Raw genomic sequence first — 15,792 nt, forward strand, 5'->3', positions numbered from 1 at the left:
GGGACGAGTAACAGGCGCTCACTCTGTTACGCGGCACTCGGGATTCGACCCGCCAAACTGCCGACCTTCTGATTGACAAGCTCAGCGTCCTAACCCACTGAGCCACCACGTCCCTTATAAAACCAAAATATTAAAGGCAAAAAAACCCACAACAAACCAAAAATTGTCCCGGAGGTGTTTTTCCAAAAGGCAACTGGACTTTTGTCTTCTTTTCCTTTGAACACATTTCGTTTCTCATCCAAGAAGCAAATGATGAGAAGCAAAAGAAAAACAAAACGAAACAAAACAGGAAAATCCAGGAGCCTTTTGGAGAAGCAGCTTTGGACTAACCATGACCTGGATGATTGAGAATCTCCATAGATAAATTAAAAAAAAATGTTTTCCACCAGATTGGGTAGTGCACTGATGACGTTACCTAGCCAAGATGTCAAAGGTAAAGGTAAAGGTAAAGGTTCCCCCGCACATGCGTGCTAGTCGTTTCCGACTCTAGGGGCCGGTGCTCATCTCCGTTTCAAAGCCGAAGAGCCAGCGCTTGTTCGAGGATGTCTCCATGGTCATGTGGCCGGCATGACTAGATGCCAAAGGCGCACGGAACGCTGTTACCTTCCCACCGTAGTGGTCCCTATTTTTCTACTTGCATTTTTACGTGCTTTCGAACTGCTAGGTTGGCAGAAGCTGGGACGAGTAACAGGCGCTCGCTCTGTTACGCGGCACTCGGGATTCGACCCACCAAACTGCCGACCTTCTGATCGACAAGCTCAGCGTCCTAACCCACTGAGCCACCGCGTCCCTTAAGATGTCAAAAGACGAGGCCAAAATGCAGACAAGTCAGTTTATTTTGTAATAATAATAATAATAATAATAATAATAATAATAATAATAATAATAATAATAATAATAATAATAATAATAATAATAATAATAATAATAAGTTGGAAGGGACCTTGGAGGTCATCTAGTCCAACTCCCTGCTCAGGCAGGAAGCCCTATACCATTTCAGGCAAATGGCTGTCCAGTCTCTTCTTAAAAACCTCCAGTGTTGGAGCATTCACCACCTCTCTGTTATAAGCCAGGCGTCATCCCTATTAATTAGACCAGAGTAAGAATCCAATGCCGTATAGTTGAAAAATACTTAGATTGTAATAGCTACAACAACAGAATCTAGCCCCAATGTGCTTCCCCCTCATCCTTGCTTGATTTTGGTGTGAACTTGGATAGGTCCCATCTGAGATATGTCCTCAGACCAGCCTGTTTCTCACACCTTGGTAACGGTTCTTCTTGATGTCCTTCTTTTACACCAGGATTCATGGAAATGTTGGTTGTTTCTGAAAACAATAATAATGATGAAAAAAAATGAGTGCCTTATCAATCCTTCAGAGAAGATGAGTGATCAAGCAGCCATATCTCTTGTGGTTCTGCTTCCCTATTCAACAATTCATCTGTCAGCGGTAAAGCAAAACGTTCCTCTGGTTCTTTGGCAGACACCATTTTGGTCTAGCTCAGGGGCAGGCAACCTTGGCTCTTTTATGACTCGTGGACTTCAACTCCCAGAATTCCTGAGCCAGCCACGCTGAGGGGAAAGGGAGAGGTTTCCATGCTGAGCCATGCTGGCTCAGGAATTCTGGGAGTTGAAGTCCACGAGTCATAAAAGAGCCAAGGTTGCCTACCCCTGGTCTAGCTAACATCTGGTTGCCTAGCCCTGGACTGGGCACTGAGGTGGGTGGTTTGGACCATGGGAAATTAGCTTCACTTTTTGTGCTGGAACTTCAGATTCCACCTGACCTCGCTGCAATCACTTTGACTCAGTAAAAAATCCTTTTGATCGTTTCAAGAGTCATGCTATCCTGAGAAGATAGCTGAGACAGGTCCTTACATTAGGTGGTATCTGAACTTCCCACTCGAAACTTTAAGCTCATTTCCCATTGTCCAAAGCCCACCTCAAGAAGCATAGTTGCAAGAGAAGGATGACAATTTTGCTACTCTTTCTTTCCCTCTGTCTACCACTAACTGACTAACTGACTAACTGACTAACTAACTAACTAACTAACTAACTAACTAACTAACTAACTAACTAACTTTTGTGTCCCATAGGGTGGTAGTAAAGCAGGTTTAGACAAAAAACTCTGATTTCCATTGAGTTTGGGACAATGTTGGTTAATCTTTTCCCTTTATCAATGTTGCTTTTTCTGAAAAGATTAAATAAAAGACAGCAGAGGGCAGCAAAACCATGGAGATTTTCCCCCAAAGTGTCCTACTTTATATCAATTTTTTTTTGCAGGTTAAGAAGTTCAGACTTGTTTTCAATTTCTTTTCCGAGAGATGCAGATTTACCACTGGTACAATATATTATATATATATTGTACACGTTATGAAAAAGAATTTCAAATATGGTGTTCATAACAGCTGCTGTCTCTAGATGTCATTAGATAATTAAGGGATTTTCCCTTTGAGATGTGCCAGCTAGCTCTGCATTGACAGATTCAAAATTTCATAAGACGTTTGATATCTGATGCTAACAAGCAAGGCAAGAGATGACCTCTTAGCAATGAAGTTGGCATTTTCATAGTGGGGTAAAAGTTTTGTGCAGTTAGTTAGCTGTATTCTTTTATCATCCTCATGATCCACGATGGTGCAGTGGTTAGAATGCAGTATTGCAGGTTAACTCTGCCGACTGCCAGCAGTTTGATCCTGACAAGCTGATGGTTGACTCAGCCTTCCATCCTTCTGAGGTCGGTAAAATGAGGACCCAGATTGTTGTGGACAATATGCTGACTCTGTAAACCCCTTATAGAGGGCTGCAAAGCACTGTGAAGGCCAATATAGGTCTATCAGCTATCAACAATATCCTAACTGGATATAATAACTGGACTTTCTCTGTTTTTCCTTTTGAAATCATTTCACTTCTCATCCAAGAAGCGTCTTCAGTTCTAACTTCAGTTCTAACTAAACGTAGAGCTGATGTTAGAACTGAAGAAGCTTCTTGGATGAGAAGTGGAGCATTTTCAAAGGGAAAAAAAATCAAGAAAGTCCGGTTGCTTTTGGGAAGAAAACAAAAAGCACCTTTGGACAGCCATGAGCTGCGTGATTGAGCACCTCCATAGACATCATCAATATTCTCAATGAACTGCCACATTAAGGGTTTAATGGATGGATGAGCTGATGAAATATATAGAGAAGGTATTTGCCTAATGAGATAGCAGACAGATTTGGGAGAGATTTTTCATACACAATAAAATACCCTGCCTAGTCTCAGCAGTGATTCTTTGCCAATTAGACCAAATTGCAGAGAGAGACTGTTTTTGCATGATGAACTGCGTGCCAGGGGGATAACTAGCAGTCAGATTTATTGTACCCTCTACGGCTGCCCATCTTGGACAACTGCGATTATGGGCAGTGTAGAGTCAACAAACAAGCAAGCAATAACAAAGTACAGTTAAAAAGTACCACCATCACCACAACGAAACAGACAACCCAAACTTCTTTCACACCCATCAGGGAGGAATACCAATCAACTTGGCCAGAGGTCCTATCGTTCATTTGAATCAGAATCAGAATCGAGCTGGAAGGGACCTTGGAGGTCTTCTAGTCCAGCCCCCTGCTCAAGAAGACCACCTTATACCATTTCAGATAAATGGCTGTCCAGTCTCTTCTTAAAAACCTCCAGCGATGGAGCGCCCACGATTTCTGGTGGCAAACTGTTCCACTGGTGAATTGTCCTCACTGTTAGGAAGTTTCTCCTTAATTTCAGGTTGCTTCTCTCCTTGATTAGTTTCCATCCTTTGTTTCTTGTGCTTTGGTGAATAATGTGACCCCCCTCTTCTTTGTGGCAGCCCCTAAAAATATTGGGATACTGCTCTCATGTCCCCCCCCCCCTAGTCCTTCTTTTCTCTTGACTAGCCAAACCCAAATCCTGCAACCATTCTTCATATGCTTTTCATCTTCAGGCCTTTAATCATCTTATTTGTTCTTCTTTGCTTCCCCCCCCCCCCAAAGTCTCAACATCTTTTTTCTAATCTGGTGACCAAAACTGGATGCAGTATTCCAGGTGTGGTCATACTAAGGCTTTATAGAGCGGTATTAAGACTTCATGTGATTTTGATTCTATGCCTCTGTTTATGCAACCAAGGATTGTATTAGCCTTTTTGGCTGCTGCTGCACACTGCTGGCTCACGTTTAAGTGATCGTCTACTAGGACTCCAAAGTCCCTTTCACAGGTACTATTTCTGAGCCAGGTTGTCTGTTTTCAAATTTGTTTTCTGTTCCAATTATTTTTAACAAGCTGCTTTGCAAAAAACAACTCCGAACACCAGTCAAGATATAGGCTAACTAAGTGTAAACTGCGTCAATGCTATTGCTTCCTTTCGGATTCTTGTTTTGATTATTTTTATTTTTATTTTCATTTTTGTCAATCTTTACTCCTGGTGACTACATAGTCAAACCCATGCAGTTTTCCTGCAACACATATACCGTGTTGCCCCCCAAATAAGTCTGGGTTCTATATTAATTTTTGTTAGGTCTTATATTTGGGGAAAAAGGTTACTAAATGTGTCCGTCTGGCTGACGATCTTAACTGGGGCTTATTTTTGAGGTACGGCTTATATTACGAGTTTATTTTCCAGTTGGGTCTTATTTTCAGGGAAACAGGGTACCACAGGCCAGTCAACCTAGCAGAAGAAATAAATGAGCTTTTTGCTAATCAGTTAACTAAAGTATGTAGGAAGCACATCACAACAGCAAAGGGGAACTTTAAGTACCCCGACATCAACTGGGAGTCAAACTGCACCCATAGTAGTAGAAGATCAAATAGATTTGTGACAAACCTAGCAGACAAATTTGTCTCCCAAAAGGTAGAGAAAGAAACTAGAGAGCCAGTCATACTGGACTTAATCCTCATTAACAGAGATGAAATAATAAAAGGCATTCAAATTGTAGGAACCTTTTGGGGATGTGTGTAAGAATGATCAAGCAATATTGCAATTCCACATTATGCAAAGCACAAGGAATAGGGGGAAAAAAAGGAAATCAAACTATGGACTTTAAGAGAACTGGTTTCAATAAACTTAGAGCTTGGGAAAGATTCCATGGATGCAAATCCTCAAGGGGAAAATAACCCAAGAAGCTTGGGAAACTTTGCAAAGTGAGATTATAAAAGCCCAGTCTAACACAAAAAGAAAAGAAGAAAAATAAGAGACTTCAAAAGAAACCAGCCTGGCTGCACAGAGAACTCTCTGATAAACTGAGATTTATCGGAGTCTAGGGTTTCCTGTTTGAGCAGGCGGTTGGATTAGATTCTAATCATTAGAAGATTCCTTGCAACTCTGTTATCCTGTTCTGTCTTAACTGCCATGAATGTTTTGGCTAGTGACTCATTTCAATCTCATTTGAATGGAATATATTCTCCTTTTAGCATTGCAGCAAATTACCTAACCTTCACAGATACTTCTTGCACAGAAACACATTGCACACAAGTCCTTCAGAAGCAGTTTTGCCCTACTGCTTAGACAGATTAGAGCTAATAGGATTATGGGAAGCTCTTTCTCTCTGTTGCAAAACCAAACCATATTTATTTACTGAGGAAGGAGATGGAACTCGCCAGTCACATGTTTTCCCTTGTTTTGCTCTTTTACTTCTCCGAGACATATCTGGCAACTTCGGATTGTGTCACAGGATGCTCCTGTTTCAACGATACATTTGGAAGGTAAGAATATCTGACAACAGCATAATATTGAATAGCTTCCTATGGGGGAAATTCAGCCGAGGCTTATCATGAAATGGATATATTAGTAAATATCCAGACTGACGGCCTATCCAGATTTCAATATAGAAGACAGGAAATTGAATAAACTTGGATATGGTTGATCAGCATACACCATTCCTTGGTTTTCAGCGGAAATGTTTGTCAGCCAACAGCCAGATTCAACCCAGATATAATAATAATAATCAGAATATTGCTGGAAAGGACCTTGGAGGTCTTCAAGTCCAGCCCCCTGCTCAGGCAGAAGTCCCTATATTATATATGTATATAATTGTATATATTATATATTATATATTATATATGTATATAATTGTATGCTTGAATTATATTTATGTGATTTATTCCTGTAATATTGAGAGATTTTGGCTATTATACAAATAATGGTTTGTGTTTTATAACTTGGAAATGAAGAATAACCATTATCACTGTTAGGGTTCCTGAATGAGGGAGGGAAGGGAAAACCCACTGCGCTGTATGACACAACACAGAGGGAATTAAAAATGAATGCAAGCTACCCCTCACAACATTGTTTCATTTTCTGATTTGATTTTTAGGAGTTTGTTTTGCATCTCAACATTTTTGAGGAAGATCCCAGAGGAGATCCCTCAAGATATCAAAAAAATCAGAATCGAAAATTCTCTGCTCACCGAATTGTTTCGCGGCACCTTCTCTAACGTTAGCACCTTGGAATACCTGTGGCTTAATTTTAACAACATCACAGTGATGGATCTAAGAAGTCTTGAGCACCTGAAAGAGCTGAAGGAGCTGAGAATTCAGGGGAACCGGTTGCGTTCAGTACCATGGACAGCATTCCGAGAGACACCCGTTCTAGAAATTCTTGATCTCAAATGTAACAAGATTGATGTCCTACCAGAGCATGCTTTACGCTACCTTTCGAGGTTGACCTACTTAGACTTATCTTGCAATGAGCTTACTGTCATCTCCAAAGAAGTGTTCTATAATTGGCCTGTCTACCAAAAACTCCAGCAGCTGGAGAAGAAAGCAGAAACCGTTTCTAGTACCGTCTTGTCTTTGCATGATAACCCGTGGATTTGTGACTGCCGTCTGCGAGGGTTTGTCCAGTTCATCAATTCCATAGGCCCACCCATGGTTCTCATAAATTCCTATTTAATGTGCTCAGGTCCTAAATCTAGGGCAGGGAAATACTTCCATGGAGTGGAGCTGAACAGCTGCAGGAGTCCTTCTGTGACATCTTCCAAACCAAACATTACTGTGTTTCTTGGAGGAAATTCAACGTTGACTTGTTTGGTAAAAGCTAATCCTTCTCCAAAGATTTGGTGGAACTATCCACTAAAACACTTGCGGGGGTTTAATGGTGAGTGTGATTCCAGGCTAACGTAAAATATTCTTATTTTGTAACAATTGTAAATATTTGGCAAGTCATTTTTCCCCCCTTCCTCTTCTTGGAAATTCTTCTCATTGGGGATTGGTCCCTATAACAGTTAGGCTGGTTTGTTTATCTCATTTTATTCTACTTTGTTGGTGTACTGAGTTGTCAGTGCTTCAACACAAAGCTTACCCAAGGCTTGAACCATTTTCATACAAGTAAAAGTCGCCCTGAGTCTGCTATCAGAATTAGAGCAGAGGTATCAGATATATATTTTTTTATCAGGATATCTTCGGTTTTATTTGTTTATTATTTATTAAACAAATTTATGTAGATGCCCAACTAATATACAGGTGACCCCAAGCAGTTTACAGCATTTAAAAATCCAGCACATAAAACGACAACATAAAGAACTCTAGCCCATCCTCCCATGGAAGAAACTATACAATCAACTCAACCATTTGATCAGCTCCATGTGTCAAACTAAGACATTTTAGACTAATAATATGCCTGACATTTGTTTGATTTGTCTCATTCATCGGAACCATGACACCATGTTAATTTCTGAGGCCCAGCCCTGCTGACCGAAGCAGGTTTTAAAGGGCATTTCATAAAAGTAGGAGTATGGGGATTCATTCGTACTTTGATAATAATAATAATAATAATAATAATAATAATAATAATAATAATAATAATAATAATAATAATAATAATAATAATAATAATAATAATAATAATAATAATAATAGTTGGAAGGGACCTTGGAGGTCATCTAGTCCAACCCCCTGCTCAGGCAGGAAACCCTATCCCATTTCAGACAAATGGCTGTCCAGTCTCTTCTTAAAAACTTCCAGTGTAGGAGCATTCACCGCTTCTGGAGGCAGGTTGTTCCACTGGTTAATTGTTCTAACTGTCAGGAAGCTTCTCATTAGTTCTAGATTGCTTTTCTCTTTGGTTAGTTTCCATCTGTTGCTTCTTGTCCTGCCTTCAGGTGCTTTGGAGAAGAGCTTGACTCTCTCTTTTTAATGGCAACCCCTTAAATATTGGAAGGCTGCTATCATGTCACCCCTCACCCTTCTCTTCATTAAACTAGACATGCCCAATTCCAGCAACCATTCCTTATATGCACTGCTTTTTTGTAAAAGAAAAAGGTGCCGGAACTCACACATCATACAACCTGCCTTGCCTACCCTACAAGGTTCCATCCAAAACAGGTGCCGGAACTCCGTTCTGAGCGTTCTATGACAAAAAAAGCCCTGCTTATATGTTTTAGCCTCCAGTCCCCTGATCATCTTTCTTGCTCTTCTCTGCACTCTTTCTAGAGTCTCGACATCTTTTTTATATCGTGGTGACCAAAACTGGATGCAGTATTCCAGGTGTGGCCTTACTAAGGCATTGTAAAGTGGTATTAGTACTTCACGTGATCTTGATTCTATCCCTCTGTTAATGCAGCCTAGCACTGTGTTGGCTTGTTTGGCAGCTGCAGCACACGGCTGGCTCGTATTTAAGTGATTGTCCACTAGGACTCCGAGATCCCTCTCACAGTTACTACTATTGAGTAAGGTACTACCTATACTATACCTGTGCATATGTTCCATAGAAAGGAGCCATTCCCCAAGGAGGCCCCTTTTCATGGTCCCAGCAGTTGTAGATCCTTAAACACAGGGTCTCATAACATACCCTGCCTTTCCAATTTTTCTTAAACTTACACATTGCCTTTTCCTTTTTTTGTGTGTGATATATTTCATTACGTTTTACAATAACAATGTTTGGTGCTTAGTGAAAGGTGCGTCGTCTGGGTTCATATATTTAAAAACAATCCATGACAAATCTAGACAGCACACTAAAAAGCAGAGACATCACCCTGTCAACAAAAGTGCGTATAGTCAAGGCTATGGTCTTCCCAGTTGCAATGTATGGCAGTGAAAGTTGGACCATAAGAAAGGCTGAGCACCAAAGAATTGAGGCCTTTGAACTATGGTGCTGGAGAAGACTCCTGCGAGTCCCTTGGACTGCAAGGCGATCAAACCGGTCAGTCCTAGAGGAGATCAATCCTGACTGCTCTTTAGAAGGCCAGATCCTGAAGCTAAAACTCAAATACTTTGGCCACCTAATGAGAAGGAAGGACTCACTGGAGAAAAGCCTAATGCTGGGAAAGATCGAGGGCAATAGAAGAAGGGGACGACAGAGAATGAGGTGGCTGGATGGAGTCACTGAAGCAGTAGGCGTGAGCTTAAATGGACTCCAGAAGATGGTAGACGACAGAAAGGCCTGGAGGAATGTTGTCCATAGGGTCGCGATGGGTCGGACACGACTTCGCAGCTAACAACAACAATAATTCATTTCTAAAATTAATCAACATGTCGGTTAACAATATATTTCCTTGATCCTCTCTTCTTACAGTAATATTCTTCTTTTATCTAGATTAAACAAATATAATTCTTAATAGTTTCAATGCATGCCACGTTGAGTATAAACTTTTTTTAGTATTTGTACATATAATAATAACATCAACATATAAGATCTTTTCTCATCAGCTTATGTTTCAATTGTATTTATAAAGTTCATCTTATTAGGTCGTTATATGTCCTGTTTTCAAGATTCTTATTGAAACTTAATTTCCCCTCAGTATTCAAACCACTCTTATCAGTAATAATTTTCTCAAAATTCATTACCTTTGAATATCCAAACTTTTCATTCAAATACACCGTCTCAATATTTTTACATTTCATATATTATAAAAGCATTATACTACCTATATATCTTACCCTTCTTGCCTTAGGGCCTCTTTATGTCCAAGCGTTGTCTGTTCTTTTGACCATATTCAAACAAATATTTAATCATATAGTACGCCATCTAATAATCTTACTATAGGGCCTCTTTATATCCAAACTTTATATTTTTTAACTGTATTCAAACAAGTGTTTAATCATATAATATTCCATCTGATAAGTTGAATCATATCTCTTAACTCCAACTTTAATCTTCTGTCAATCATGCGGTGTTGATTTCAAGGCAGGATCTTTATCCGATGGATAATTTTCTTTACAAGAAGTCCCACACTTAATATTTGTCGTCTGTGGTTAAAATAATGAAGCCACAGGTACTGGTAAGTCTTGTCTAAAGGCCTTGTAAAATTGCTGCCTACAAGAATAGACATGACTGATTTACATAGGCAAAGTGTTTGAGACAATAAACTAACTTCTAAATGTCCAATTTAGAGGACCCCGATTGGATTTAATTGGATTTTTTCCAGTGTTGATGAACCATTGATCACTGTAGTAGACAGTCGATATACAGTACATTATCTGCTTTCTTACTTTTATTTATTTATTTTTTTTGAAGTCTGTTCTGTACATCAGCTGCCACTCAGTACAGAATACGAATCACAGGAACTAAGCTTTCTTAACAGCACTGAGCTGCTATCATTGAGCAAAGAAAATCACGATTACCTCCAATTGACATTAATTTGACCTAGCTGAGTAACACTTCAATCCTGTTCTCCTTTCTTCACCATCCTTCATGAGGACTCATGCTTTTTCAAAACATATCCGTCCTGTTTGCCATTATCGAAAGCTGAAAGGCAGATACGGATGCATTAGGCAATATTACATTATTCATCTTTACATATTTAAGGATCAGAGTAGAATCAAGCCACTCATTCAGATGTTGCCTTTTAGTGACTGGGTCAGGGCACTGTGTGGGGAAATTGGAGGGGTTTTGTTCCTTGTTTGACCACCACTAGTGTTAAAACCTCATGTCCACCCAACATGGGCATAGTTGATTGGTATATTAACCTTATGATGTTGATTATTAGCTCACAGCATTGTTACAGTAGCCAGGAGACCACAATGATATTAAAGAGCAGTAGTTTGGCTTGCCCAGCTACCTGCCCTGTTATAGGACATGTTTACACGCTTCCCAGGGTGAGCCACAGGAGGGCAAGCTGGCTTCAGATCAGACAGAAAGATGAACTGCTCTTCTTGCAGTGTCACCCAAAGGCTGCTCCCTTCCTGGAACTGCCTTGCGAGCGGGCACCGCAACCAGGAAACCCGAAGATTCTTTTTCGCGAGGCAACTTGACTATCTCGTTTTTCTTGGAAGCTTCTCGGATGAGAAGTGAAACGTCTTCAAGAGAAAAATGAGAAAGTCCAGTTGCCTCGTGAAGAAGCACCTTTGGGACAGCTATGACCTGGATGACTTGGGAATCTAGACACGCAACCAGGAAAGTTCAGCGTCATCAGGACTCTGCCTGCCTGCACAGAACACCAGCTCGTCTCCTCAACAAAGTGGTACCTATCTATCTACTCTCATAGAACATGCTTTCCAATGGTGGACAGCAGCTGAGATGAGGGACAAGAGCTCAACTTGCCACGAAGCATCAGGGCTCGAACCGCTGGAGCTGAGACCATCTCCAGAATCATTAAGCCACTGAGCCGCCATGCTTGGTTAATTATTTATTTATTTATTTTATTTTATTACATTTATATACCGCCCTTTCTCGAAGGACTCAGGGCGGTTTACAAGGTGATTAAAAAACCAAGATACAAAAGTTAAAAACAAATTTAAAAAAAATTATATTTGTCCCTGCATAAATAAAACCCCAGTTAAAATAAGATTAATCCTCAGCCTGGGCCAGAGAGCTCGAAGAGCCAGGTCTTCAGGCCCCGGCGGAATAAACAGAGGTCGGGGGCAGTCCTCAGCTCCACTGGCAGCTGGTTCCAAAGGGCAGGCGCCCCCACTGAGAAGGCCCTATCCCTGGGTGTCGTCCGCCGGCAATCTCTTACCGGTGGCACCCTGAGAAGACCCTCCCTGTGGGAGCACACTGGACGAAGAGAACTTGATGCCGGCAGCAGGTGTTCCCTCAGATATCCCGGACCCAAGCCATTTAGGGCTTTATAGGTCATCACCAGCACCTTGAATCTCACCCGGAGGGCAACCGGAAGCCAATGCAGCTCGCGGAGTAGAGGTGTTACATGGGAGTATCGGGAAACCCCCATCACAACTCGCGCGGCCGCATTCTGCACCAGCTGAAGCCTCTGAGTGGTCCTCAAGGGCAGCCCCATGTAGAGAGTGTTGCAGTAGTCTAAACGGGAGGTCACGAGCGCATGAGTGACTGTCTGTAGGGCATCTCGGTCCAGATAGGGTCGCAAGCCCCCCTGGTCACGGCTCCTATATGGTTATGGGTGTGGATGATTATGATGCGGATACATCCCTTCACAAACCCAGCTGTCAACCATCAGTCAATATTACCCAAACCCTAACCCATTTGGATTATTTTTTTTTTTAAAATGGGAGACTGCTGAAATAAGCAGATATAATAGATTGGTACGCAAACCTCATTGGTGAGCAAAAAAAAATTAGTTGGCAAAAAAAGAATAAGAGACACATTTAATGACTGCAAACAGAAATATCAGCAGCCTTGACGGTGAATAAAACATGTATGACCAACTAAATTTGGGAACAGCCATCCCCTATCAAGGTCTGGCTGTTTTCAAGACTATTAGCTTAGAAAGGAATCTGTCCATACAATAAGGCTTGGAAGAGATGGCCTACTTGGGAACTAATTTTTCAAGAGAATCCTACCTGTATGGTTCCCTCTCGTAGATACAGTATATAGATGATGATCGTGTATTTCTGCAGAGATGCGAAAACCTGGTTTCTGAGAGAGAGCTTTTAGGGGTGTCCGCTTCTGATTGGTCACATCATTTTTTTTAACATTTATATATAATATTTAGAAACTGCCCATCTCCCTCATGGCGCAACTCTGTTATAGCTGATGTAGCTTTTTCTGTTCTTTTTAATCCTTGTCGATGAAGTACACCAATCAGATTTGGTGGGAAAAGAGCAGCCTAGAGATGTTAACACCAAACAAATCAAGAAGTCTTCATTTTTCACAAAAAGATCTCGAGCAAGGGGCACCAATCTCTGAAAGTGCCAGCGGTGTGCTGCAGCTGCCAAAAAAGCCAACACAGTGCTAGGCTGCATTAACAGAGGGACAGAATCAAGATCAAGTGAAGTACTAATACCACTTTACAATGCCTTGGTAAGGCCACACCTGGAATACTGCATCCAGTTTTGGTCACCACGATGTAAATAAGATGTTGAGACTCTAGAAAGGGTACAGAGAAGAGCAAGAAAGATGATTGGGGGACTGGAGGCTAAAACATATCGGGAACGGTTTCTGGAATTGGGTATGTGTAGTTTAACGAAGAGAAGGGTGAGGGGTGACATGATAGCAGTCTTCCAATCTCACAGGGGCTGCCACAAAGAAGAGGGAGCCAGGCTGTTCTCCAAAGCACCCAAAGGTAGGACAAGAAGCAACGGGTGGAAACTAATCAAGGAGAGAATCAACCTAGAACTAAGGAGAAACTTCCTGACAGTGAGAACAATTAACCAGTGGAACAACCTGCCTCCAGAAGTTGTGAACACTCCAACACTGGAGGTTTTTAAGAAGAGACTGGACAGCCATTTGCCTGAAATGGTATAGGATTTCCTGCCTGAGTAGGGGGTTGGACTAGATGACCTCCAAGGTCCCTTCCAACTTATTATTATTATTATTATTATTATTATTATTATTATTATTATTATTATTATTATTATTATTATTATTATTATTATTATTATTAGCTATTTTGGGGGGTTTCCCCCTTTCCTTTGTTTATTGTTTATTTATTTATTTATTTATTTATTTATTTATTTATTTATTTATTTATTTATTTATTTATTTATTAATTAAATTGGTATGCTGGCCCTCTCTCTCTATCAAGCAATGGGACTTTCAATTCAAAAATGGATTTTTTTTTTACCGCCAGGTAGTTATGTTGTACACATCTACTGTAATATACCTGGAAAATAAACATCTTCGTCTAACACTGATGATGTTACCTAGTTTGGGTAATGAAACGTCTGCAAGGAAACAGCCAAGCTCAGAGAGCGCTAAAGACCCCTCAAATATCTCCCAGATGATCCTTTTCCCAAGCCCAAACCAGTAGTTTTTTTAAAAAAAAAAACACAAACAAACCAATTTTTAAAATTTTCTATTATTACAAAGTCATACGTGCTTAGTAAACAATGTGTTGTCTGGGTCCATTTTGCCAAGCCAATTTTGAAGAGGGGGGGTCACACATTCCATGGTGTCGTTATAGTTCAGGAGTGTCAAACTCAATTTCATTGAGGGCCGCATCAGCATTGCGGTTGCCCTCAGGGGGCCGGGTGGGTGTGGCCTGGGTGGGCATGGCCTACTGGGTGGGCGTGGCTAGAGTGCATATGGCCTGCTGGGTGGGCGTGGCCAGCTCTACATCGTTGGCATCAAGGGTGCCTATGGGGGCCGGGGCAGGAGTGGGACAGATCTGAGGGTCTCTGGCAGAAGGAGGGTCTCTGGGCCAGGGCCAAGGCAGTGGGGGCCGTTCCCTCACTGTTTCCAGGATGGCTTCACGGGCCACATGAAACCACTTCGCGGGCCGGATCTGGCCCCCGGGCCTTGTGTTTGACATGTCTGTTATAGTTGAACATAGAAATTGAGTTGCTTGTTCCTGTTCTCTTTCTGTCTTTCTTTCTCTAGTTTCCACTACTCACGTGAGCGAAGAGTCTTTCGAATCAGAACTGGTGATTCCTTCGGCCCGTCTTGTGGATGATGGGAATTATACATGTACAGCTGCCAACTTCCTTGGCAACGCCTCAGCTACCACAATGCTGGATGTTCTAGCTCCTGAACGAGCGACCTCTTCTTATTCTTCCTCCATCACAGATGAAAAGGCCTACATTGATGTGCAGATTGCCAAGCAGAGAGTCTACGGGATTACTCTGGAATGGCATACCTCAGCTGAAAAGCCAGAAGAAACCTGGCATACCCTCCATTTTGGCAAATATGACGATGCTAAGAAAGACACCGTTTACATTGGGCCCGGGATCAATACGTACTCCATTAATGATTTGCTCCCAGCTACCAAATATGAAGTGTGCATAAGTCTGAGGAAGCAGGTGCCCCCAAAGAGCCAGTGCATTGTGTTTGTGACAGGAAGTGACGTCAGTGAACTGGAACAGAGGGGGCAGGTGATCCATATGATTGTCGTTATATGTGCCATGGTGTTGGCGGTACCTGCCGGGATGTACCTGTGCACCTCGGAGGCCAGCTGCAACTGCAAAGAGAAGTGGGCCAGCTGCTGGGCCCAGAAGTGGGGCAGAGGCATCCAAAGTGCTCATACCAAAAGCAAATTTGATAGTTTGCCAGGAGGCAGTGAAGAGGGACTGTGCCGTCAAGACTCCAGTGATGACCAGGTGGAGAGGCAGGAAGAGAAGAAGGAGAAGGAGAAGGAGAAAGCAAAGAAGCAGTCAGCTGAGGGTCCAAACAGTGCAGATCTCTACTAGCTATTTATCCATCCGTGCCCCTGCTAGGAGGAGGAACAGAAGCATTCCATCCAGATGAGTCAGTAGGTAGATAGTTAGATTGACTGATTGATCAATTTAACTTGTGTGCCTCCTCAGTCATGGAGCAGCAGCAGGAGGAGAAGCAGCAGGAAAAGGAGGAGGAGGAAGAGGAGGAGGAGGAGGAGAAAAGGGAGAAGGAGGAAGAGGAAAAGAAAGAGGAGGAGGAGGAGAGGAGGAGAAGAAAGTCAAGGAGGAGAAGCAGGAGGAGAAGAAGGAGAAGGAGAAAGTGAGGAGGAGGAGGAGGAGGAGAAAGAGAAGAG

General features: G+C 41.8%; 1 protein-coding gene across 1 annotated transcript; it reads left to right on the top strand.

Moving 5' to 3' along the window:
* Nucleotides 1-5,582: 5,582 nt before the first annotated feature.
* Nucleotides 5,583-15,472, top strand: LRIT2 (leucine rich repeat, Ig-like and transmembrane domains 2; the record flags this gene model as incomplete). Its single annotated transcript, XM_081328619.1, has 3 exons — nucleotides 5,583-5,698; nucleotides 6,310-7,091; nucleotides 14,667-15,472. 3 exons carry the CDS (start codon nucleotides 5,583-5,585, stop codon nucleotides 15,470-15,472), a joined length of 1,704 nt encoding a protein of 567 aa, XP_081184745.1.
* Nucleotides 15,473-15,792: the final 320 nt, after the last annotated feature.

The sequence above is a fragment of the Vipera berus genome (genome assembly GCF_964194415.1).
Source record: "Vipera berus genome assembly, chromosome: 5".
NCBI classification, from domain to species: domain Eukaryota; kingdom Metazoa; phylum Chordata; class Lepidosauria; order Squamata; family Viperidae; genus Vipera; species Vipera berus.